The 27,789-nt window shown below is 29.5% G+C and overlaps 1 protein-coding gene and 1 long non-coding RNA gene across 5 annotated transcripts; both read left to right on the forward strand.

The window, feature by feature from the left end:
* The first annotated feature begins 432 nt into the window (after positions 1-432).
* On the forward strand, positions 433-20,687 carry LOC107447608 (uncharacterized). Of its 4 annotated transcripts, none has more exons than XM_087152345.1 (9): positions 433-546; positions 6,184-6,341; positions 8,269-8,314; positions 10,397-10,490; positions 11,739-11,849; positions 13,622-13,677; positions 14,543-14,618; positions 16,311-16,437; positions 20,502-20,687. In XM_087152345.1, exons 2-9 carry the CDS (start codon positions 6,217-6,219, stop codon positions 20,518-20,520), a joined length of 654 nt encoding a protein of 217 aa, XP_087008471.1. In that variant the 5' UTR covers positions 433-546; positions 6,184-6,216; the 3' UTR covers positions 20,521-20,687. The 4 variants fall into 4 exon arrangements, with proteins under 4 accessions (XP_087008471.1, XP_042900021.2, XP_087008473.1 ...); XM_043044087.3 differs by having other exon boundaries at positions 13,625-13,677; XM_087152347.1 differs by lacking the exon at positions 433-546 and adding an exon at positions 2,910-2,972.
* A 1,446-nt stretch (positions 20,688-22,133) lies between these two features.
* LOC147804331 (uncharacterized) lies at positions 22,134-27,789 on the forward strand. Its single transcript, XR_015429415.1, has 2 exons — positions 22,134-22,274; positions 27,447-27,789. It is a non-coding gene; the product is annotated as an uncharacterized LOC147804331 (long non-coding RNA).

The following is a 27,789-nucleotide window of genomic DNA, read 5'->3' on the forward strand; positions in this document are numbered from 1 at the left end:
ACACTTTTAACTACCTCAATAGATATTAATTTTTATATTTGAAATAAACAAAGAACCATTCCACTTTTCTTGCTTTTTGATGAAATTATGTCAAGTTCTGCAATTTAAACTGCATCCGAAGTGAACCCTAATTTTGATTTAATGTACGGAAATAGAACGTTATTTTTAGCACTTATTCTTTTAAATATATTCAAGATTCATTTATTTTTATTTAAGAGCATTTTCATTTCTAAAACAATATTTACATATGTTTTTTAATAAAATATATATTATAACTCATATGTACTGAATGATTTTAATGAAATTAGAATTATGCTCCCTTTGCCCCACTCTGAAGTAAAGTGGGTATATCAAAACACGTTTTGAATGCATTACTTAACTGTAAGAAAACAATCAAGCAAAATTCATATGTTATGATTCATATTTAATCTATATGAATCCAATGTATATATAAAATGCACTCTTCTTTAAAACAGGCTTAATTTTATACCTACTTTCCCCCACCTGACCCTATGTGGACAAATAAGGCATACTAAAAATGGAAAAGTAAGTCAACATTTAGATAATAAAATATGCTTTTTTCATGTTACTTTTAATACTTTTCTCATTCTTTCTGCCATAAACTTACTGTTAAAATATATACAGGGTGTTCCAAAATTCTCTTTACAACTTCAAAAATTCATAACTTCGAAAATAAACAAGATATTTATATTCTGTCTTTTGCATGTATTACTGCAACTAATAAAGTTTTGTTTAGTACACTTCAACATGTGCACCATTGGTGGCCCTAAGCACTTCCAGTCTGTAATCAATTTCAAGCCAGGTGATGTAAAGATAATTTTGGAACACCCTGTATATTCTGTTATGTTAAATATAACACAGCTTTATAAGTCAATAAATTTGAATTCCTTTAGTTTATGAGTGGAACCTTAATTTAGTTTTGTAAATTAGTTGAGAAAAATTTCAAACCCAAAAAATAAAAACTGGATTCTGGGAAAATGATTAGGTCTAAGAGTTTTCTGCAGCTCTGCAAGAGAGCATATATTCTACCTGCAGAATTCAATATAACATCTGGGCATTCAATCGGTTATTTGAGATTCGAGGAATTGATTTTGTTATTTGGAGAAAAGATGGCTTGGAATTTGTTTTAAAAGAATTCTTGGTACTTGGCAGCTAATTTACTAAAAGTTTAAAAAATTGGGTCGGCAGTTCAATGACGGTTATATTTTAAAAAAACATACTTAGGATTATGAGCATTGGAGAACATCTTTTTAACAATATTATAGATTATCTTGATATGGAAACCTCTATCTTGGGCATTGACTTTAATGTAATTTTTTGTTTTAAGAGCAAATTCTTTCCTTGTAACTTATAAATTTTGCATTGAATCTTTTATTTTAAATATGCTCCAATGACAGGTGTTGATATTGATCCAGTTTTTCCTAGGTATCGGAATTTGCTTTTGGTGGGAAGACATTCGTTTAAAAATATTAAAAAACATTTGATGATACAATGCAATTCTCTTTTGTTCTTAAAGATTAATAAATTTTTATCAGGTATTTATTTACATTTTATTTTATTCATAGATTCTTTTAATTACCACCAGGAGACGATATCGCCCCTCTAACTTTTTTTTTTTTAATTTTATTTTATAACCGTCGTTGAACAACCGACCCAATTTCGGGCTTACAACTAGTAATGTTCAAATCCATAGCCTTGTAATTTTGAACCCAATCAAGAAGACAAGAGAACTCCTGAATCAAGTATTAGGAGAAATTTGGCTTCATGTAGGACTTTTTGATGGAACTAACCTGCATTTGCTTTACAACATGGAGAGGAAAACCTCCTACGGTTAATCTGACGGCAAAAGGAGTATAACACATGATCCGTCTGCTACTGAGGATTTTACGTCACCACTGAGATCGGTGCGAGCCATCACTAGGATTCGAACCTGGTTCCCCTTATTAGTAGGTGGTTGCTCTATCCCCTGAGCCACTATGGCTTTGATATATTTCATTATTAAATTTATAAATACAAGTTATGATCGATAATTTCTCTTCTTAAAAATGGTTAATATAAAATATGGCGCCGAAAATTTCAAATGCATTATTTTTCACTTTTGACGTTTTCTTTTTCTAAAAAAAAAAAAAAAAATTTTTTTTAGGGATATTTAGGTTATTAATATCCTACCTCTGGTTTTAATCTTAAAATTAAGTAAACCTTACTTTCACTTTGTAGGAACGTAGGTACAACTAGGTTCCAAATTATTTGTTTTCAAATTAGTAATCTGAAATAATTTATTAGCCAAAAAAGTATCTAACTATATCTTATTTCATTAACACTAGGATGCTCCGATTCACGTTTTTTCTTGGCATTCGTTTCATTTAAGTCGATATTTTTTTTAAAAAAGTAAAAGTCATTTTATTAATAAAATATGCAATTATTATAATGGGTAAGCAATTTTTTTTAATTATAACTAAACGAATGATTAGTTTACTTTGAAAAATTATCAATTGTACCAGGAAGAAAAATTAAACTTAGGAAAAATAAATGTGACACAATCATAAGAAATAAAAAAGTAAATTTACTCGTTAATGATGACTTAAGATAATCTTATGGCATTATAATTACATATAATAATATGACAATTCAAAAAGGAAACGGTTTTTATCTCTCTTGAGTTAAATTTATATTTTAAAAATGTCAAAGCACACACAACTATTAAAACTCTGGCAACATCAAATTTGCCTCTTTTTTTTAAATTTATTATTATTAATTATTTTTTTAAACTTTTTTTTTGTTACTTTTCTCAGGTGCAAGCATATAAAATGAAGATCTCGAGAGAGATGAATAAAATTTCCGATAACGTTGGATAAATTTTAATTTTTTTTTTCATTTTCATTCTTCTTATTTTTTTTTTATGTCGAAAGATCATGCATTATTAGAAGATCGCAAACAAATGGTAATAAACAGTGAGTTTTCTAGTCTTACTTTAATAATAATAAATAAAATAAAAACAGAGTAGAAGAATATAGTATTCGCGATCGCAACGCTCGAGTACGCCGTCTAGCGGGAGCCTGTAAATATCAGACATTAATTTATCACGTTTTCATTTAGTTCCATCAAAGTCATTGACTAAATCAGACGCCATTTTTTAGCAGCAAATAAGAAACAAAATTTCCCTAAGGAAAAGGCCGAAGAACTTGAAAAAAATCTCCAGAATATTAGTAAATCTTTCAGGAACAGAACACGCCAAACATTTGAAGAAAAATTCCTCAATTATTTTTAATTTCTATTATCAACAAACTTGCAACTGATGACTTCCGATTTCGGATACTGTTACAGATGTGTGTATTAAGGTAAAATGCATTTCTTCTGTCTTCAATTCATTACGAATTAAAGTGAAGTCAACATTGCTTTCGTCATTCCAGTGAATAAATATGAATTCAGAACATACAGAATTGTAATAGTTATAGCATATTCTTCTTCGTTATAGAATAGTATATATTTCTGTATCCATATAATTCGGAAAACAACAATAAAAAATTATCCAAGTTACTTGAAATAGTGCCACTTGTGCTGATTCTTAATTAATTTAAATCGTTTTCTTGGTAAGTTTTTTTTAATTTTGAAAGAATAAGTTCAACTAGAATTCAGCTATTCTGTTTTTAGCTACATATTCAAATTCATATCAATTATAAAATTTTGCTGTGTAGTATGTTATCTAAAAGTAATGAAGGTATAAACTATGTATCTATTATTTGAGAATAAAGTTTTCAAACAAGGAACTTATCATTTTGGAATTCTCCGGGAATCATAAATCAGGTAAGTGCAATGATTTTTACAATAAAAAATTTGCTTGTAAATATTTTTTTTTCATTTGATGATGGTTCTCTACAGAATGGTTTTTTACGTCTGATTAAGAACTATAAGAATAATAAAAAAAGAAACAATATGAAAGTTTTTATTTCAATGTTAATAATTCTTAAAATCGTTTTTTTTATCCTAAGAATTCTTTATTTTCCGTTTTTTAGTTTATAATTTTTTGATAAAAATTGTTCTCAAAATACTTTTGAAAAATTAAATGGTATAACATTATGTGTTTATGTATACTTCTTGTATATTCCAATGTTTGAAATAATATGATTCAGAAAAGTATGGAATAAAAATTCGGTACTTACGACGTATTAACGCCACCGCCGCTACAGATTTGGCGGTTTTTAAGTGCCGCCAATCTACACTTAAAATTTTTGCGACAGTTCATAAAATAAAACACTTTATTTAAAATCAAAATAGTTAATTGGATTTCGGTGGAAAATGAGCCGATATAGAGTTTAGCATAGATTCAAAACAATCATATCGCCATATGAACTCTGATGAATAAGATTCCAAATGAAATAACATTTCCAAAACGTACGTTTGCCAAGATAAAGTTTTATGTTGTGGGAATTGGTACATTTTCGTTTTTTCGGTAAAATATTTCCCTCCTGAAAAAATAAAATTGCATCTTGTTTTGTTTTTGGCAAATCCCAAAGACGAATATTCGTAGCACTAAAAATGGCGACAAAAAAGAATTGTTTTTTTTTTTTTTTTTTTTTTTCATCAGCATTCTTTATTTTACGTTTCTTAGTTTCTAAATAATGATTTTTATTGAAACTTGAAATTTTTTGATAAAAATTTTTGTCAAAAAACGTTGTTTACAAAATTAAATTTCATAAAATTATGAGGCTTATGTATACTTTTTGTTCATTTTAATTTTTGAACTAATATGATTCTTAAAACTATAGAATGTAAAGTTTAAATGGGCCTTTCATGTTATATCATTAAATTTAGTAATACTATTTCTCGGGCATTAGGTTTTAACTCTTATAAGAATATACATATTTTTTTCTGTTAATGTACAAATATTTTTCCGATGTGTTTTGGATATTCCTTCTCTAATAAAAAGAGATACCATTTTGTTTTCGGTTGTATAAGAAAGAAGATCAAGCATTTTTCTTTTTTAAATTTAATAAGCCACATTAAAGAAGGAACGTTGCAATGCTACACGCTACATTAACGACGTCTCCAGAGTAACTGAATGACGGTTCATATGGAAATCGCAGGTAAGCGTCTCATACAACAACGCCCCCTATAGTTCGTTGCGATCGCGAATTCTAAAATATTTTCGATATTTTACTTTTGATAATTATTTGGATTACAATAATCGTCTGTAAATTGCATAAAATTTGATAACTTAATTTATTAAAACTATGTATTGTTTATCTATATTTTAAACATTAGTCACTCTCAATAAACACTTTCAATTAGCATTTTATATTAACTTTATATAGTCTAACTATAAAAGTAATATAAAGTATAAGAAGAAATACATGAATATCTTTAATTAAAATAATTTTGTGGAAGCGACAAAAATTTAATTTAAAATGTGTAGGTGCTATAGAAAGGTTAATATAAGCTGTAGATTAGCAAATATATTTGTAACAATGATAGTTTTTTTCGCTTTTAAACAAAACGCTTTTTGACTCTACATTTGTTCAAACCAATTAAAGAACTGATTCCGTACCAATTTTTACAATTTAAAAATAATTCATTAAACCATAAAAAGATCGTTTTCATGTTCTTAATTATTAAGTTTATCGTTATATTAAATCGTTTGAAAACCAATTCTAATTCTTCAACAACAAAAAAACATTTTTTTTTTCGTTTTAACTGTTAATGTTTGGACGTTTTGATGACCATAATAAATAAAGTTTGTTTATAGAGGTAACGAAATATTTTGAAATATTAAATAGCTTATTTTATTTGGTAATGTTTTTTATATTTTAAAATGACTTATTTCGTTGTATTAAATTGTGGTTTTTTCTTTTGCAATTTTTTTCGTTTTCTTTTTAAATTATTAGAACAAAAACAGTTTTCCAAATATAACAATTCACAATATGTCTCTAATCTAAACTTAATTTTTAAGAAACTCATAATTTTCTCTACGTCTTTCGACTACATCTTTACTTAGTTTAAAAATTCCTTATTCTATATATAGCAAAATTATAATGTTTGTTTTTCAATCCTTTCGTGTCTATACTGAGTTTTCCTGCTTTTTGAATCGAATCATATTTTTTATTTACGTATTAAAAATTAGTATGATGACTAATTAACTTTATAAAAATTAATATAACTTTTCAGATAAGCTAAGTAAACAGGAAGATCAGTGTAGATATGTCACATGGGAATTCATGTCACATTCAAATACTTCCTCAAAGTGACAACGATGGCATTAAACTGATTCGCTATATGGATCACATATTTAAATTTACGATAAAAATGAACGATGTATCGTACAAGTAAGACTAATATTTATATTCACATTATAATCGAACTAGTTTATAACGATAGTCACGTATTAAACGAAACCCTCATAAAAAGCTTTACTAAATGGTTGGTATATTAATAAAAAAAATCTATTCTAAACATTGTTGTTAATAGCAAATCAAAAATTTAAAGAGACATTTATACGACTGTTCGTACTAATTATGTTTTACCTTTGGTATTGTTTATAAGAGCTTTAGCTAAATTTGTTCAAAAATTATAGATCGATAAACAATGTGACTCATACTTTGCCATGAATCGCAGAATAACAATGTCTGAGTGTGTTTTCCTTACCTATGTTTTTGTTGTCGTAAGCCATTAAGGCTAGGTGCGCGATTGTTGTTTTCCAGTGGCGCCACCTATGGTCAAGAATTCGACTTCCGCCAGACCCGTTTATAGGGCGGACCCATTCATTCATCCACAGATCGTAATTTTGACCTGAACCAGAAAATGATCCATCTCCAATTCAGTACCTCCAGATAGGTATTGATTTGTTATGGGAGCATGGAGGACTTTGTGATTCGACAAATTTAACGTGCACCAGTCACCATTTACTACATTCGGCAGACTAGATTCGAACTCCCGTTCCCACAAACGTGAGTCCAGCGCCCTGCTATCCAGGTTATTCCGACTCCTCCTGACCCGTGAACGAACAATTTAAACACCGAATCCAAAAACATATAATTATCCAAGAAATTGCAAACTTTTTTGAAACCAATCAATGTTAGTGATAACGTATTTCGCTCCATGAACTACGCATCGAAAATTCACCGAGGTTCAATCACAAAATAAACTCAATCATAAGTTCAACTAGAGAATAGAGAAAATACAAAGTTGTAAAAAGTAATCAGTTTTCAAACATTTGAGAATCGTCGTAATGTTGAGGCAGTCGAGGCATTTGTTCAGGGCCCCACATTCCTAGGCCTCTTGTCGTCCCATGCCAGTGATATTTGTAAAGGAATTTGAATAGTTATAACAAACATTTATTTATTTAAAATTAAAAAAAAATTAGTCTTAATATTGAAAATTCAAACACCTAATTTCAACTAGTAGATAAAATAGAACAGACAGTAATCACAATATTTTTCAGGGGCCACACACAAAAAATCTACTTAAATCAAAATTAAGGAATTTAATAATAAAATTTATTTAAATATTTTTTGATGATTATTCAATTATGGCTCTTATACTCAAAATTCCTGATATTTAAGGTTTACTAATGTTGTCGTATACATAAAATATAAAAATTAAACGATAGTATTAAATTTAAAGAGAAAAATAATAAAATGTCATTATTCGTTTTAGGAATTAAACTCGAAAAAAATATTACTTATATAGTCAATTTACATTATTAAAGCAAAAATATTTTGCCTTAAAGTGTTTTTTTTCTTCTTTTTTTTTTCTAGCAGTACCGTGGAAAGTAAATGTTTAGAATTAGAACCTCGTAAAATGTAAGAGATCCACTTTTGCGATGGAACTGAATCTTCTAGTTCATTTTTGTACAATCAGCAAGGAAAAAAAAAACGAATAACGAATAATTTTGAGTTCAAATATTTTTCAATTCGCTTGAAAAACGTTTTGTGCCTGATTACGTAATTTAAAATATCGTCTGCTCTAATAAACTCCCCGAACCCTTAAAATTGTGTCTTAGAACGTGAAGATCCGTTGATTAGGCTCAAAAGATTTTTTTTTCTTTTTTCCTTTTGCACACTATTCATATTATAGCTTTTTTGCTTTCATTTTTGATAATTTTTCCCATCTCAGGACTTACGAGAGAATTTTCTCTGTTCCTGCATTCTCGTTATAAACTAGTTCGATTGTATCAATATACTTTTTTCATACATTTTCACATACATCTCTTACATAAATACATTGAATTAGAGTTTCGTTTAATTTTTTTAGACTTTTGCGGGAACATGGTGAACATAAAATTCAGTGGGAGTTAGAGGTATGTAATTTTTCTCATTATAATGTTCTCCCCTTTAGGTTTAAAAATAATTAAAGTTCTGTATTAAACAAGAAAACGTGTGAACCAATTTATGAATATTTTTTTTAATAATTGCAATTGTATACAAAATTTAAGGATACAGTTTTTATTTTTCCTTCTATAAAACGATATTTGTAGCATATTAAAACTCTATTTGTATTTATATTATGATTAACAAGAAAATAATTTCTCCATATATCATAAAACATGATAATGGTCTAAAACCGTTTCTTATTGTTTTCGGCATATTTTTATATTTTATTGGCTTGATAATCTCAGGTTATGATTCCTTCATAAAAAAAGATTCGGATTCCTTTGCTTGTTATCAGAATTAATAAAATCATAAAGATAATTTTCGCCTTATTTAACGGTATATTTACCTTTGATGTTTATCTTTTTTGTCTCTGTCCAAAACTGCTTTTATATAATATTTCAAAACCAAAAGAAATGTTTCTCTATTATTATACTAATCTGATATTACATTATAAAGCATCGCAAGATTCTATGATAAATATATCTAAAAATATTTTAAACTTATTACTCCTTTTGCAATTATTAAACATGGCTTACTTATAAAATAAATGTGAAACTGAATCCAGTCAACATATGCAATTAAGAAAAAGCATACAAAATTGTAAAACTCTATGAGCAATTAACTTTTTGGATGATTATTAAATAATTTCTTCGACGAAAAACATTTAATGAGTTCTTAATGCAACCAAGACACCATAGAATTACAAAAAAAAAAAAATATGTAGTTGATGTTGAAATAGTAACTGATTAAAATACACATAATTTAAACTATATCTGTAAAACTTTATGTTTGTGCAACCCTTTAATTGAACATTTTTGTTTAATTTCGATGTAGCAGTCTATTTGTCTTGAGAAATAAAGTAATACTGTTTAGCAATCGTAGGAGTTGGTGAACGAAGCGAGGAGGGGTGGAGCCTCCTAGTATCAAATAATTTCGGTCAATTTAATGAATAATCTCAAGAAACGGAAGCGTTTAAGACATTACCTAATTAAAAACTTCATTCTTTTTAAAAATGATACAACACAGTAATTATATCCGTTATCAAAAATACGCTAAATCAGCAATTGCTGCACAGTGTTGGAATCTTGGACGTAAATTTAATTTCAAAAAGACCAAAATTATTCCTCTCCCTCCCAGTCACATCAATTCATCTTGACCCCCAGGAATCTTGTTTTACTGATATGAATACTAATTACCTTGTTAACGACATTAGTTCCTCACGATCTCTCCAGTGGAAATGTATTTTACCTTGATTTGCCTCTTTTGGACACTGTGTCTTTTGAACTTGTTCCGTTTTGTCTTTTTTTTTTCCTGGGCAACTGTGGTTTTTCTAGTTTTGTTTCCCATGTTTATTTTTCCATTTTCCGTTGACAACTTTTTGTTCTATATTTCAAATCACTTTTATTTTATCTTTCTCACGTCTGACATAGTCTTGAAAATGAGCTCCTGTTTTTTAGCCGTTGAGTCATGTCAACTGTTATTTCATATTTAAATATTTTTGAAATGAGTGAAGCTTTTAATCAAGTAATTTCGGTCGATGTTAGCTTTGAATTATTCGTACTCTTCTTTTGTTAGTTTCCTAACCTTACTATACAAATAAAGATTTACAAATTTACTATGCGAATTATAACTATACGAATTATTACTATACAAATACATTATAATTTACCAGTAAATTACCATACAAATAAAGTAAAATATTTATATTTTACACGATAACTCTATGTACCTATTTAAGCATTTTACTTTGTGGCATATCCTTTATATAAGGCATTTTTATCAGACATATCTTTAGGAACCTGATAAAATGCTTAGTTTTTATTTTATACATATAAACTTTTTATTGTTATTATTATTATTTGATATTTTTCCCATTGTATTTTAATTCACTATTACTATCAGTTTTTGAAATAATTGAAAAATATATTAATAATTTTTCAAATTTCATCAAATTTCAATTTGTGTTGTATTAAAAAAAATGCTATTTCACTGTATTGTCTTTGCCACAGCAAGCTATTCTTCATGCACTACATAAAGCTACAACAGATCTAAATGAAATTGAAGAAATCATGGTTCATACCGAATCTTTAACTGTAAAATTCAGTATCCTTCAAACAGTGTATTTCCTTACTTTAAATATGCTTCTTTTACAAGCACAAACTTTGCTTCATTATGTATTTGTTACCACTTTACCTTAAAAGCCGTTAATATGCATTAGCAAACCAGTAAATTAACCAGATAAATCCGTTTAAGTGCGGAATCAAGAGTTTCCACAATATATTTGAACACACCAACTGTTTCCGTATCATTAGAATGTAAAAGTTTATTTTTCTTTCTATGAACGAGTTATTTTATTGATTCGTTCTAATTTTTTTATCGAATTTTTGTCTTGATGCTTAAGACATTAAGGAATAAATAAAGGACATGTTAATTTCCTTTATTTAATAATATTTTAAACCCTTTGATTTCTTTTAGATATTATATAAAGTGATTGATGTTTGATTCTATCAACTAATGTGCTGATCTTTTGATTGTAGTAATTTTATTTTTTAGATCCTAGCAGGTAATGCGCATAATATCTAGGTAGTTTGCAAATTACGCAAGAGAATTGAAACAACTTTTTTGATTAATTTAACACAGTAATCTACAACTTTTTTATCACTGCAGTCCGATCAAAGGTTGATAATTTTACAGTGACCAGCTGAGCGGAGAAGTTAAATTTTAACTTTTATCTATTAACTTTTTGAAAGTTATTAGAGATTGTTTACTATATTATCACAGTTTAAGAGAAATAAAGAATAAAAAAAAAAGTAGTTAGAGAGAAGTTACTTGGCCACTGTGTTTACTTAAATCTAGATATAGATAACACACTGTAAAAAATTCCGAATGAAATTGCAGTACAAAGCACAAGCACTTTGGGTGCATCATCCGTAAAATTCACTTATACCGTAATTTTTGCAGTAATATTTATTTAATTAGAGGGATTTTACGGAAATAATTACTGTAAAAACTACGATAAATCAGAATTTTTTTTTTGTTTTGTTCCCCAACATGCTACAGTAAAAATGGATTTTAAGAATACGTTTCAGTAAGAATGGATTATGGTAAAAAGTATCGGCACCCAATATCACAATGTGATCCGGAATTTTTTGCAGTGCATAATACCATAGATACCATCCTCTATATTTACCTTGTTTAATACATACAGAAACAATACATTTTTTAAAATAAACATATCACAATTCGAATTCCGACATGTATGGAGTGCATAGATCACCTAAGAGTATATCTTTTATGTTAATATTTTAATATTAAAAAAAATAAATAAGTAAAAGTCTTAACTTTTGTAAGATTTACATCCTTGGAAACTTAGCCACAAGATATGCTTTGAAGGAGTTGATAATCTAATATATTGCTGCGGGAAATATCAGTTTCTTGTTTCGTTCCTGGAAAGAAATAAAGGTGAAGTTTTATTCAATTGCTCAAATTTTATTTTTATTTTTATAACTTATAAGCACAATGAAATTGTTTTGTTTATTCAAAATATAAGAGGTTTGAGTGTTTCAATTTATTTTATAATCTGTGTTCAACAGCCAACCAATATTTGGTTTTTGATGATCAATATTCAACTTCCTAGAATTGTAATTTTGGACCCGACCCAGAAGACAAGGGAAGCACGGCTCCCTCTTCCACCTTTTCAACATTCCCAAATTACAATTTAATATTCATTTTAAAATGATTGAATGCATTAAAATTGCTAATTATTGAAATAAGTAATTTTAATTTTTTTAAAATAATACCCTGATTTTGCAAAATACTTGCCAAATAAAGACCCCAAACAGGCTTTGTGCATCGTCGAGCCGCCTGATTAGTAAATCGGCCTTTGCCACCGTTCATTGCAGTACAATCATAATTTGACCTTAAAAAAAGGAAAATTGCTTCTATCGAAGCACTATAGTTTATTTCATACCGGCGTAGAACAGCCGCCCTATTTTTGAGTATACGACTATATTCAACTTCGTAGCATTTAAATTTCTTAGACAACCCAGACAACAAGGGAACTCCTGGATCAAGCATTTGAACAAACTAACCTTCACGGAGGACTTTTTGGTGAAACTTACCAGTATTTGCGTTACATGAAAAGGAAAACATGAAAACTTTTCACGGTTAGCCCGACGGCAAAGAGATTTTTATCCACGATCTTTCTACCGCTAAGAATATTTTACGTCAGCACTATTGTCAGTGCTCTTCGAGGCAGAATTCGTATCGATCATGCTGCCATCACTGGGATACGAACCTGGGTCATTTCATTGGGAACCCTGCTATCTATACCTCTATAGCCTCCCATATTGCCATTTGAGAAAGCATCACAAAATGCTAATATTATATTTTTATTTATTTATTGTATTATTGTTAGTGATATTCTTAGTTACTATTATTAATAAATTACCACCGCCCTGAATCTGTCAAAAATTAGGTCTTTAAACCTGCATTGAGGGGTAGAAAAACAAATCATTATTGAAATGAATCCCAATTAAAGTCAATAAAACTGGTTTTATGTCTGAAGAAACTGAATTTGAGCTATTGACGTCGTTTAACACTGTTATTTGTACTTGCTAATGTTTGAGTTTGTCATCAACTCTACAGTTAATCAAATTTAATCCTCGGCAATGATTCGTTAAATTTTGATAATATTTTGTTTCGCTTTGTTTTTCTTTTTTCCTAAGTATTTACAAAAATTCAGAAAAATAATATTAAAGTTGATGATTACAAAACACTCTGGTAATTTCTGTTTTGTAAGAAAAGTTAAGGAAATCTCACCCTCTGGTGAATTTGGTGTGTCAAGTAAAAAGCACTTGAACGTGTATTTTTAGATTTTTTTTTAACCGGTGCTTATTTTTCGACGTACTTGTTTCGGTACATTAAGGTAGGTGACTACGGAATATTCTGAAAGAAAATTAGCAGTAATATTAAGATTTTTTTCTCCCTTTTTAGCGTTTTTTTACAATGTGACTATAGAATTTATTAATAATATCACTCAAAAATCTTTAGTTTTTTTTTTTTTTTTTTTTTTTTTTTTTTTTTTTAGAACAACAACGTTTAACCTGAGTCTATGAAAAATTTTATATTCTTGTTATTCCGCAACAAAAAAAAATTCACGAATTTTTTTTTTATAAGTATGAGGCATTTATTTCTGATCAAAATAACTACATACTTACTAATATTTTTTCCAGTAGCAAAAGAAATTCCCGCAGCGGAGTATCAGCAAAGAATGACTAACTTCAATGAGGTAAGCTATTTATAAACCTTTTTTCTGTCATTTTTTATTTGTCAACTTTTCGTTTTGTGGCTCAGCTAAGTTAACTTTTAATCGAGCTTTAAGCTAAATTGTAAAAATTACTCATGAGAATATTGAAGAAAAAAAAAGAGAAAAAAAGCGGTTCTTAAGTGTGCAAAGAGGCTTTTCCTGTCCACATTACATAAAACAGAGCTCATAACATAATAAAACCGGTTGAGCCTCTTTCCTGGCTTCGGAGATTTCGTGAATATGAGGTAAATATAAACATTGATTAAAAACAATAAAAAATTAAGTGGCTATTCTAGCTATGTATTCTAGTTGTGTACTACATTACTTTTTGAAAATAATAAAAATATTTATTATAAGTATTTGTCAACGATGCCGTAAACTACAATTGGTGATCGAAATGGGATATAGTTGACGTAGAGCAGAACTCTCTACCTATGGCAACACTTCGCATACTTTCACCAATAGCGTGTGGAGAGTCATAGGAGAAGGAAGTACGTCAGTTTCTTAGTTCTTAAAAAATTTTAAGTTAGGAAACTATATGGAACTGAAAACTACATTGAACATAGTTCTAAAAAAAGCTTCGTGGAAATTTTAAAAAGTATTTGTGACAGTTAAATACGAAAAATATTTAAAAAATGGAAAATATCATAAGAGAGGGAGGGAAGGAGAGGGGAAGAGGGTCAAGACATGGAACAGGTCTTCTCCTCAGAGGGCGTATTCGAGCGCTACGATTGCGAGTTACCAAGCAATATAAACGATCCGTCGTTATTATTAAAGACACTATTCATACGAAAAGCAACAGTGATATGTATTAGTGAAGTTATGTTTTATTTTTTCTTTCCCTTAGATCAGAAGTATCGAGGCTGATGAAAATAGTTACAATGCTTCTTCGATCAGAGATGCAATATTTAAGGAAGACGAAGGTAATATACATTTTCTTAATATTCAGCTAACTTCTATGGCTTAATGTAAGAATGGTGAATATTAATTTTAGAAAAGAGTAACTGGGGTTTCTTAGTCCACCGGTATTACTTAATTCATTCTCGAAATAAAAATTTGAGCGGCAACGTCTAAAGTTCACCTTGAATGTTTTATAAAAGGGTATGTCAGTAGCAATGTTGGCAAGATTTAGATAAATACATTGGTGTCCAAAAGTTAACATAACATGAAGCCGCATAAAAGTAAACATAATTGATGTTTACGTGAATGTCTATAGGATATCTGAGTCAGAATGGTAGGAAAAGTAATATGCAAGTATAATACGGTTATACCACTGGAAAACAATGAAAAAGAATGGATTTTATTAACTATTCGAACGAAAAAACAGTTCGGAAAAAATAGTGCCAACTAACAGTTTATAGTTTAACGAGAAAAAAAAATTAAAAGGTTATTTGGCAGTTTAATATGGTATCTTGTCAATTGTAGAAGACATGACAGGTTACACAACGTTTTCCCTTATGTTGTGTAAATAAGTTGCCTCCTCCATGAGCCCCAAGCAATTTGTATAGAGCTCTTTCTAATTCTGAAACAAAGTTAGGTTAGTGCGAAAGAGCTGCAATTTGTCTACCGAAATTATTCCACTCATTCTCAATAGAATTAAGATCCAGTGAGTGATCAGGCCACTGCAGATGCGCTGAATATTTTCACTTTCAAGAAAGTCATCGACCAAGATCAAACGGGGATTCATCCATGAATATAAATCTAGGACCAAAAGCGTTCCAGAATAGGCGAGTATAATGATGAAATGCTCGAGTACTTCGTCTGTGTACCTTTTAGCAGTAGCAGAGAGATGGAGATTAGTGTGTCTCTTCAGCAAGAACACATAACCCACCTGATATCTAAATCGACTTTGACTGAAATGTTTTAGCAATGCACACAATTTCATCCTCAAACAGTGATTCTCAACAATTGAATTTGGACAATTTTAACTAAATTTACTCACGAACGGTGGTGGCTTAGTAGGGGATGGAGCATTCTCCACTCAATGAGGTGAATCAAACGGTTGCTGGTTGGTACGAATTCTGCTGTCGCCTCGCACCAACTACGGAGCTGATGTAAAATAGCCTCAGAGGTTGGCGATCATGAGATATAATCTCTTTGTCTTTGGGCTGACCATGGAAGGTTTCTCTCCTTTGCATGGTTCTCCGCGTGTCATGCGAATGCGGGTAAGTTCCACCAAAAAGTCCTCCACGAAGGCTGGTTTGTCCCACTTCTTGTTAGAGGAGTTTATTGTCTTGTGAGTTTGGTTCAAAATTACAAGGTTATTGAGTTGAGCAATGATAGCCTTTTTTTAAAAAATAAAACAATTACTTACGTTTTTCCACACCTTGCAAATAACGAGTTGATAATTTGGGCACGGACCTATCCTTCCTTCCCAGATTTCCAAACTTAATTTTTTACACTAATTTTTTAAAATAATTTCACTTTTTGTTTGCATGTTATTATTCTTGGATAAACGAATTTTATAATTGTGCACAAAAATAAGATTAGCTTTATAAGTTATCGTATCAAGTCTCTATCAGACTCTAACAAATCCACTGATTTCGTTTGTGTCATTATATTTATTCCTTTTAATGAAAGAAATTGAAATCATGAAAATTTTAATTTTCTTATAGTTTTGAAGAGATATGAAAATTATAACAGCGGAGAAGATATGCAGCAAAACAAGGCAGATGATATGGAATTACGAAGCCCACATAAAAAACTGAAAACCTCACATGGGATTTTTTATCGTATTTTCAAGTGAATACAATTGCTTTTTTTATCCTTCGCAATAATTGTTTTATGACTGTCATTAGAAATTATTATATCGTTAGTTACTATAAATTAAGTAGTTAGAATGCATTAAATAGTTAGCTAAATAACGTATACATATTATATATACATATTTAAAAAGAGAGAAAATTATTTTTTTGTATACATATTGTTTTCTTTCAAACTTTATATTGAGATGTCAACTTGCTCCGGACAGCGGATAAATATTTTCGAGTGGTAATCTTTTAATGTATGATTCTTGGTTTAATAAATTCGATTTATAGGGTTTTTACATACCACTACTTCTAAGAAATTCAAAGGTTTAAGTTATACGTCCCTCTGCTGCAGTTTAACCGTGCCTTTTAAAAAGTCAGGGAAATAAACCAAAAGTCTGCAAGTTTTAGTTCTCAACCGCTTTTTTAAATATTCTGTCTTGTTCGGAGCAGTTGGTATCTCCACCTTATATAAAACGATTAAACCTCAGAAAGCTTCTAAAAGCTTCTTTCTGCAAAAAAACTTCTTTTTTTGAAAAAAAAAAAAAAAAAATATATAAATACCGTCATTCGGGGCTACTTTGTGCAGGATTTCGCAGTTTTTGAACTTTGACATGTAAAAAAACTATGTTAATTCAAACTTTAGTAAAATTTATAGATATTATATTCATAACTGGACTCAGACGAGTGAATTTGATTAACATTGGCATTATTTGTATGTAATATTTACGAATAATAAGTCAAAACTTACCTGGCACAAAGTAGCCCCCAAATGGGGCTACTTTGTGCAGCGACAGGAATTCAGTTTAATAATCATGTTTTTAGTAAAATATTGGTATAAAATTGTTAAAAAAGTCAGTTGTTGACATTTTTAAAGACAAAAACATCAAGATATGTAAAGATTAGTTTGAAAATAATTTTCAGAGTTAAAAAACAATTTTTTTTGAAGAATTTTTTCTTAAAAAGAATGTTTATTTCAAAACACTTGAGTTTAAACAAAAGGAAACCATATACTTTTTTTAACATTGAAATGGATGATATTTCAAAAATAATAATTATTACATATTCATTAACATTTATAATATTGATACATTTAAACATAACATGCTTGAATGAACATGTCAGAACTTGCTCTTCAGTTTCTGTCAAAATCACCTGATGTCGTATAAAATATATTTTTATGTGTTAAATCGTTTGATTAATTCATTAGAAAACTCTTTGTAGAAGAAAAATAATAATTTACCAGCACGTTTCATGTGTTTCTTGTGAATTTTATTAGAGATAGTATTTTTGTGGATTTTGTACTTCAGAGAAGCTTCTGCAATCGACATACCACCAGCAACTGCTTGCAAACATTGTTGCAGCTTTTCTAAAGTGTAATCACGGTAGTTTCTCGTTCCAGTTATTTTTTTTATAACGTCTGATTATTTTTCTGTCGAAAACAAAAACGAATGAAACTTTGCACAAAGTAGCCCCAAAGTGCATTTTTCTTCATTTTCCGTTTATTTGTTATTAATTTTCAAATTTTTTAAACGCTAACATGATATAATTGTTTATTAATATATAAATAAAAAGTTTTGCACTTACGACAATTGCTTTATCAACGCCTTTGCATTTCACAGCTAAAGTTTCCACGCACACTTTTCGACATCCGACGTCCTCGGAAAGTTATTGACATTGGATGAATGAAGCACACTCTAAGCTTGTTTTAAAATTCGAAAAAATGTTTGCAGTAATAGATGAGACTTCTATCTTCAAATTCCACACATTTTTAACGTGAAATAAACATAATACTGAATAGCAGCACTTGAAAAGTGCCAAATTCGAATTTGCACAAAGTAGCCCCCGCTGCACAAAGTAGCCCCGAATGACGGTACCTCAAAAAAATGGTCTAACGAAGAAAGCAAAAAAATATTTTTCGAATAATGCATTTTTAACCAAAAATTGCTAATATTTCTAAAAAAATTTGTGAGTTTTAAAGCGAAGCTCTAAAACTTAATTCCATCATTTTTTTTTAATTAACCACGAAACTTCTTTTTTTTAAATTTTATTTATTAAGTAAGGGTCATTAATAAAAATGTGATTCGTTATATTCATTTTATAGTGAGAAGGAAATAGCGCGTTCATTAAATTTGATTACTCGACTTCCAAAGATAAATACCGGAACCACCAGCCTAAAATATAAAAGTGATCATTTCTCATAGCACCGCTTAAAAAGTCATTTAGATTTGACACAGTATAGTCGTGATTGGTTTTTGTGTCATGAAGCTCCTTATTTGTTTCAATCTAGTGCGGTGGTGCATCATTTGATGAAAAGAATTTGATCCAGCATGAATGCCTTAAAATTCTTTGATGGAAATTCTAAAGACATAAGCTGGCCTTGTGACAATTGCCTTTTCCAAGATATAGGAACCATGACCAGAGATTAACCTAGCGATTTTTTCTAAATTTTTGAGTCAGACATAGTTCAAAACTACGTTTAACTTCACAATCGTTTTTCCAGACCGAATATTAGGGTTATTTGGTTTGGAGATTTTGCACCCGACTCCCATAGACAGTTTAATATCATTACCGCTCGTCTATAATGCTGTTTGGCTCACTCTCAATAGCATCACAATAGCATCACAATAGCATCTCAATAGCATCAAAAAAATCATGATGGTTTTCCATTGATGGCCCAATATAAATGTTATGGTTACCATCTTGAATTTCCAGGAAAAAACGATCGTACAGCTTGATGAAAACTTGAACGTTAAAAAGTGTTGGGCTATCAAGAAACCAACATAAACCATCAAAATATCTTGATGCTCTCACATTTAATTCTAAGGTTGAAGCTTGGATGTCAGTGGCGTAAATAACACCCTTGCGAACATGGTGAGGTAGGTTGCACAAGATTTGAGGGCACAGGCGCCTAAGAAAATACCTCTAAAAGCTGCTACATATGTTTTTTATTAAGACATTTTTTTCAATTCATTTTATAAATAATAACCCTTAACTAAACTTTGAATATAATTATAGTAAGATAGTTAGTTGTTTTAATATGGTAAGGATATGCAAGGCTACAATTCAGCGCTTTTACATTCTAATTACAATTCTCATGTTCTTAAATTAAAATGAAAATAATTATTTTAAATACCCGAATGTCTCTTCATCATTGTGTTCCTGTTTCTTATTATAATTTTTTAAAAAAAATCTGCTTATTTTAGGATAAGACGCACTTTTAAATCTTGCGGATGGGGTGCGCTAAAGTTTATGTACGCCACTGTCGGATGATTTGCAGGGGTTGAGGCCGAGTTTGAGAATGAGAAAGCAAGTTTGATGTTATTCCATTTCCAGTTTGTGATTATAACACCATTTTTGAATTGAAAAGCAAAAGTAAATTGTAGTTTATTTCTGAAGAATCCAAATCTGCATTAAAAATTGGTGAATTAATTTGAAATTTGGAACTTGTTACATGCTTGACCCACGGGGGAGTGAGGTAGAATATTTAGGTTCATATCTTTGAAATATTTCTCTCGTGTATTTTTAGATTTTCCATATTTTTATTTCATTTATACATTTTTTGTATGAGTGGCATTTCACGAGACATTTGACCGTCTCACAAAGCTTTCCGGACACCCTGTATTACAATTTCTTTTTTACGTAGCGATTTTCAATTTTATAGTGTCCCGCAGTGATCTGATCGCTAAGGCGCGGTTCACAGCACATCACAGACGTCAAGCATCACTCGCTGTGGTCAGTGTGCGTATGGGTGACCTCTTGGATCAGTCTGCGCAGGGACCGAGGGTGTGCGGTATTGGTCCTCGTTAAACTGTTCTACCGTAAAGAGCTCGACTTCGCGTGCAGGTCGTCGGGCTACCGAAGCGTGGGTGCCATCCCTTCTGCAGAGGATTAAAATTCTGATGGCGTGTCTTCGGATCATCTTCAGGGATGTTTCCCAGACCGTCGCCAATAGCCCATTGTGCAGCTCTAGTGCGGCGTAAATGAACTACAACAACAACAATCTTATGGTTACGTAATTTACGTGCTAATTGCTTGCCTTTTGTTTCTTTGTTATAGATTCATCTGGAGATTTTGAATTGAATCCGGCGTTTTGTGAAAAGGAAAAAAAAATATGCCTCCTCTATTACTATATTATTTGAATGTTAAGTTAAGTGGCAGGCAAATTGTATGTAAACTCGCATTGGTAATTTTTATATTTGTTATTTTCTTGATCATTAACATTAAAGATGATTAAGATTAAAATTTTTTAGTGTTTTGCATTCATTTTTGCTTTCCTTATTATTTTCCTGGTTATATATATTTCCTGATTTAGCTTATTTTTTAATATTTGACATAAACATTCGATAATGGAAACTTCACACAAAAATAAAATTTATACAATTTTAAAAAAATTAAGCTACTAATTTAATAATTATAACATAGAAAAAAGTTATCAATTTTATCAGTTTATGAAAAATCTTGATTCTTGGTATATACGAAATACACAAAAAATTCGCACAACAGTCCCCTGTGAACTAGAGGGTCATTGAGATTAAAATTCCACATTTTGTGACTAACGGCGTGATGGTGACAATAAAATCAGCATTGCGCACCTACCTCTTTTATTTCCCTGGCAAGCTGGTACCCGTTCTAAAGCTGGGTAGATTCAAAGCCTAGATTCATAGCTTTTTTTTCATCATATCTTTGGAGTGAATTTAAAAACTTTTTGTACACAAAACTCGCTGTATAGTGCGCAAAGCAAGAAACAGACCACCCAGAATAAATTTTGATCTAATGATCTGATCTTCATGTTTTGTGACTCAATCTAAATATTTCGAAGGGATGACCTCAAATATGCTAATTAATTAGTACAGACGATATTTTAACTTACGAAATCAGACGCAAAAATTTACTTTCTCTAAATAAACATACCCTTTTTCAGATGTATTTAGATTTTGAACCCCCAAATTGGGAATATGGTTCACATAGTTTGATCAGGAGAGCGATCCAAAGTTTAGATCTCTTAATTTTGATTTTACTTTTTGCGTATTTCGATATGTATCGATCTTTTTAAACAAGTTGTAAAAATTTTTAACATAATTTTAAAATTCGTTTATCCAAAGATAATTGCATTCAAAAAAATAAATTTTAATAGACATTTATTATTCTTTATAGCTGGAAAATTTTTGAACTGTTAGGCATACAACTTTTTACATAATTTTAATGTATGTAATTGTACTTGGCAAAATACAAAATTGAGTTAAATCGGTCGAATTGTTCCTGCGTATATTTAAAATTCTCAGAAACTATTCAACCGGTTTTGCTCATTTGTATTTTGCCATGCAAAATTACCTATTTTAAAAGGATGTAAGAAAATATATACCTCACAATTAAAATTTTTTCCGACTAATACTTAATAAAATTACTTAATAAATAATAATATATATTTACTAAAATATACTTTTTGTATAACATAATCTTTGGATAAACGAATTTTACACTCTAAAAACTGTACCTCTGATTTCAGAGGCACAGGCTAAATGTACCGTGTATTTTCTCGCGTAAGAGGCACATAACTAATGTGCCTTTAAAAATGAGAGGCACCACAACAAATTAAAGGTACCAAAGCAAACGCCAGTCAATGCGCGGTACAAAAAGACTTTCGTGCCTCTGAAATTCGCTTCATTTCTTTTTCTTCGGTACGATCATGTAACGGAGAACAAGCGCATGCGCACATCAGTGAAAAATTTTATGACGAAATACGTTTTCTGTCCCCTCGCATCCACGCTACCGATGGAAGAAGTTTTCTACAAATGTGCTCTATTGATGTTATAAAAATGCTTGAATTTGGTAAGTTTAATACTTGTATCTTATTTTTATATTAATTCCTAAGTAACGACGGCATCTTTTTTATTAATACATTTCAATTTTTATTAGTGAATTATTAATGCTACAAATCTTATAAAAATGTTTAAGCGAGAGAGCTAACCCTAGTTATGTTTACATTTCTGTTGTAGTTGTATTATTTATGTTTTATCATTATAATATTAAGAGGAATGTTTTTAAAGTGCCCTATATTTGTTCTGTAGTGTTTGATTATAATTTTGTATGAGGTTTTGAATGTGGCGATTGCTATGAATAAGAAATCATTTTTATTTGAAATACCAATTTGCTTTTTTGTTTATCTTAGTTTACATTCGAGAGCTATCACAGAAATTCTCTCACAGAATGATTGAATAATTTAAAAAACAACGAAGAATGTTTTCGAATTTTTATTATAATTATGAAAAGTATACTTTCAATCATTAGCTATTTTAGAAAACAATTGACATTGATATCTAATTATAATTATTTCAAACTGTTACTAAACTTACAATTGATATAAACCTGAAGAAAAAAATAAGATTATGCTTTATTTATATTTTAAATATGGTGTAAGCATGGTAGAAAAATGCAATCTTCTAATGATTTATAAATTTTTAATTAGTTATTATTTTTTTTGAAAAAGTACTAATGTTTAAAAATGTTTTATTCTAACATCACAGCTTTCAGTGTATAATTTCAAATTTTAGTTTTGAATTTATGACTCAAAATAGATAACATGGGATATATAATTATTTATGACTGTGAAATTCGTTTTAAAAATTTTAGCATTTCAAATTGAAATTTAATTTATTTGATTTTTAAAAAGGATTAATAGCTTGCTCCAGGGTGCTCTTGTGGCACAGCTGGTTAAATTATCTTTCACACTGCTTATTAGAGAACTAGGGTAATGAGTTAGATCCTGGCAATGTATAAAACAACTGGCGTGTATACTTTGCATATAAATTATGCCACAAGTGAAAGTTCTCTCATTGGTTATCATGCAGAAGATTCAAACGAGCTAGCTCAAGCGGAGTCCACTTTATCTGACCAGTATCAAAATTACATGGCATTTTAACCATGGCCGTTAAAAAGTAAAGCCCTAGAAATAGGATTTTTGGTCATGGTTGAGTGATGGGCGGTGATGAGTACCTTGCTCTTTGTTTAAAATAATATAATGCCAAGTACTTAACAGCTTGAACTTTTTAAAAAATATTAAAGTATTGTTAACTAGAGCAGTTTAATTTACATAATTTTGATATCAATAACTATATATAAAAAATAAAAAAATTATTTGCATAACATTCATTGGATCACAAATGGATTAGATATGCAGAATCGCTGTTGTGTCACTGGCATTTTCCAAGATAAATTCTTAATGCTTTATCGATATATACTGAATAATTTATTTAAAAAATATTTGGTACTTCATATTCAATGCTCAACACTTTATACTCCATGTTTTCTTGCTACGAAAAGCTACCTATAGTCCATTCCACCTTAAGTTGGCACTGGAGAGAAAGGTAGGAAATGTAATGCTCCGCCTTTGAAAAGTAGTTCTTCGCTATTTTGGAATTAATTGCAGTTTAAATGTGCGTACAAATATAAATAAAAGTTGCATAGTAAGAAAAGTATATCTTGAAACATTCATTAGAAGTTTTTCTCGTTAAAATGTATTTAACTTATAAATACCTTCTCAGTAAAGCGAATGTACAAAGAAGAAGGAGGTGTTTTAGTTTGGCGCTGAATTAGTTTTCAAGGACAAGGAATTGGCTCATTGGCTATGTTTCTACACTGGTCAGTCAGCTTTTCCATTCACCTTGGCTTTGCTTAAGTGTCCTATCTCTTGTGCAGTTCTTATTTCGTTTTTTTTTTTTTTTGTATTTGATTATTTAATTTTATAAATATTAACCTCATCTGTACAATATTTAATGAAAAATTCTTTCCCCTCAGAATAAATGGAAAAAAAACACCCCAATTGCCCCAATAGACTGGTGAATATTATTAAACTGATGACAGTTGAGCATATTTGCTGTGTAGCTAATCAACATGTGATTTTATTATTATTTTTTTACGACAAAAGAAAAAATTGTTTTCGCTTTATTCGATCTCTATAAAGATTCAAATTTTGCGTCTTTTGCGCCATGTTTAGTTCTGAAGTACAATTCGCTTTTTATAGGAACTTAAATAATGTAAAAATTTAAAATTTTTAGTTTGTTCAATCAAAGGGACTTTTAAATATTATCTGAAATACAATTTCAATAATAGAAGTGTTAATCCGTTAGTTATAAACTAATAAAATGTATAGGAATTGAAATAATTTCAAAAAAGACGCAAAATTTGAATCATTAATTTTTTTAAACATCAAAAGGTTAATTTAAACTAATCAATATTTTAATAATTATTTTTGAAATACAAAGCTCAAAAAGCTGAGAAATCCTTTCTCTTATGTAGAAAGTATTAAGATATTTCAGTATCTGACAAAATATTTCGAGACTAACTAATTCTACTGTACTTAAATAACAAATTATACGGATTTTTCTCTTAAGCCTCCTATCACCTGCAAAGGTTCTGAAAAGTAAAGTAAAGTTCTGATATTTCAAAATATGTATTTTCTTTTAAAGAAATGCGCCTACCCATCCAAGTAGAATTTCGCCTGATGAGAAATTGTGGATTGAATTCAATTCAGGGCTACCACACAAAGAGTTTGTAGAAGGAACTGTCAACTGTTAAAATATTAAATGAATAACATGATAACCACCAGAATAGGTGGTTATCATGTTATTCAAAGAGTTCCTGTTGAGTCTAAGAGGGTGGGATATGGCAGCTGAAAACAGGGGGGGGGGCGAACAAACAGTACGCCCCCCCCCCAAATGGATAATACTAAATATTTTTTTCAAGTAAGTTCTTTTGTCTCTTAGAAGCAAATATATTTCAGAAAAAAAAAATAATTTTATAGTATAAAAAAAAAAAAACTCTTCTGAAAATTTTTTTTTAATTTATAAAAAAAAAAGAACAGTAAATATTAAAAAAACATAGGTATGATATTTTTCATGATCAATGATTTCCTGCCTATGTTGACTTTTTCTTCCCCAACAAAACACCAATGAGGAATAAATTAATGTACTTTAATCTACAAAAAATAAGCACATAAAAATAAATATTTAAAACAAAGTATTTATGCGCATCTATGCATTTCGGTTTTTTTTACTTAGATTCAGCAAAAAAGAATCTTTTTAAATATATTTTTTTTTTTGCTTAAAATTAGTTTCGTTTAATTAAAAAATTATAATAAGAAAAAAAAATAGTAAGTATTATAAAACATAAGTATGATCTTTTTCATGATCCATAATTTCCAGCCTATGCTGACTTTTCCTTCCCCAACAAATCACCAATGAGGAATAAATTAATGTACTTTAATCTACAAAAAATAAGCACATAAAAATAAATATTTAAAACAAAGTATTTATGCGCATCTATGCATTTCGGTTTTTTTTACTTAGATTCAGCAAAAAAGAATCTTTTTAAATATATTTTTTTTTTGCTTAAAATTAGTTTCGTTTAATTAAAAAATTATAATAAGAAAAAAAAATAGTAAGTATTATAAAACATAAGTATGATCTTTTTCATGATCCATAATTTCCAGCCTATGCTGACTTTTCCTTCCCCAACAAATCACCAATGTGGGATAAATTAATGTACATTAATCTACAAAAAATAAGAATAAGAATATAAAAATAAATATTTAAAACAAAGTATTTTCGCGCATCTATGCATTGATTTTTTTATTTACTTAGATTTCAGCAAAAAAGAATATTTTTAAATATATATATTTTTTTCTGTTTAAAATTAGTTTCGTTTAGTTAAAAAATCATAATAAGAAAATCTGCTTTTTAAATACTAATTAGGAAATCAGCTTACAACTAGTATCTTAAAACAATAATTATGAGAAATGCTTTAAAAAATCGTGCTCTTTTCCGTATTCTGTACAAAATTTTAGTACGATTCTTGGTTTAAAAAAAAAAAAATCGGCGTTTTGCTTTCTTAAACGCCAATACTGGCCACTTTCTCTCCCTTTGTTGCTACCTCATCCCCGTACTGACTTAAAGAGTAACCCAGTTTCCATGTAATCCGGTCTACCTACCTTTCTCTCCAGTGCCAACTTAAGGTGGAATGGACTATAGTAAAACTTTCTAATTCAGCATCAGTGATAATAATTTTTAAGAAACTTTTTTTTATTTTTTATTGTTATTGCTACCTTACCTGTGTTACTTAGAATAACATTATCAAAAAACTTTTTTTAATCTATAACTAATGCTTTTCCTGAACTGTAGTAAAAAAAATATGAAGCGAAGCAATTTTGATAATATTTAGAAAGAAAATATATTGATTGTAAGGATTGATATGTGTTTAAACTTGATGCAGTGAAATTGTTTTTTTTTTTTTTTTTTTTTTTTTTGCTATCTGAAGGGCAATTTAATGTTTGTGTAATCTAAATTTATATTATTAGTATAACTAAATGATTAATAGTTTTTTTTTTTGCTGTTACTTTGTCTTGACTGTGTTCCAGTAAATGCAAAAAAATGTTTTTAATTATTAAATATTTTTATAAATAATAATTATTTTTATAAATAATTACTTTTCGATTTACATTTGAATTTTCTTTGTTGACTCCAATTTTGTTTTGTGTTAAAAACAATCCTTGCACTTTCTTATGTATTTAAGCTTAGATAGATTTACACTTTTTTTTTTCTTTAACATGTTGAATGCCACACTAATTTTCATGGCTTGCCCGTCTGGCCAAAATGATTTTTTCAGTATATTCAGTATATTCATTTTAGTAATAATAATAATATAAAAAAAATTAGAGCATTAAAAATTTGTTCGAATTATGTGTTTCGAATAATCGAGGTTTCGCCGTTCATCGGTGACCCCAGTGGCGCTACGAAAAAACTCAGCACCAGTCACCGGTGACCCCTATGGCATTCAACGTGTTAAATTAGTTCAATAATATTATATATAAAAATTATTTTAGCTAAACCTATTCTTAATGTAATAAAATCTTCATGAATGTATTTGTGTACATTGTGATAGAAACTTTTAACTACTTATTCAAATAAAATACTCTTACATTGATAAGTCCTGTTTTAAATGTTCTAGCCGAGCTGAATGCATGATAAAACACTTACATGGAGAGGAAAACCACTAAGCCTGCTACAGTTAGTCTGGCGTCCAGGGGACTCAAACCCATGATCCAACTACCTCTGAGGATATTTTACATCAGCACTGTGGTCAATGCTAAACTATAAATAATGTGGATGCTGTGGGAAGGATTTGATCAGGCCTCCTCTGCAAATGCTTTGCCCATGTACCTCCCCCAGCAAAGTGTTTAACTTGAGCATTTTTTCTTCCGGATACAACCTTTAAATGTCCGTTGCTATTTCTCCGAATTATTGTGATTCTGTATTAATAACTAGTGAAAACTAAAAGAAAGAAAAATGTG

This window comes from Parasteatoda tepidariorum, chromosome 9 (assembly GCF_982258835.1).
Source record: "Parasteatoda tepidariorum strain Cologne lab strain chromosome 9, Ptep-v5.0, whole genome shotgun sequence".
Taxonomy (NCBI): domain Eukaryota; kingdom Metazoa; phylum Arthropoda; class Arachnida; order Araneae; family Theridiidae; genus Parasteatoda; species Parasteatoda tepidariorum.

Coding starts and splice junctions, on each gene's coding strand:
- LOC107447608 (XM_087152345.1), top strand. CDS start 6,217: ATGTCACATGGGAATTCATGTCACATTCAAATACTTCCTCAAAGTGAC. Junction 6,342..8,268: donor ATGAACGATGTATCGTACAA/GTAAGACTAATA, acceptor TAATTTTTTTAG/ACTTTTGCGGGAACATGGTG. Junction 13,678..14,542: donor GAATGACTAACTTCAATGAG/GTAAGCTATTTA, acceptor TCTTTCCCTTAG/ATCAGAAGTATCGAGGCTGA.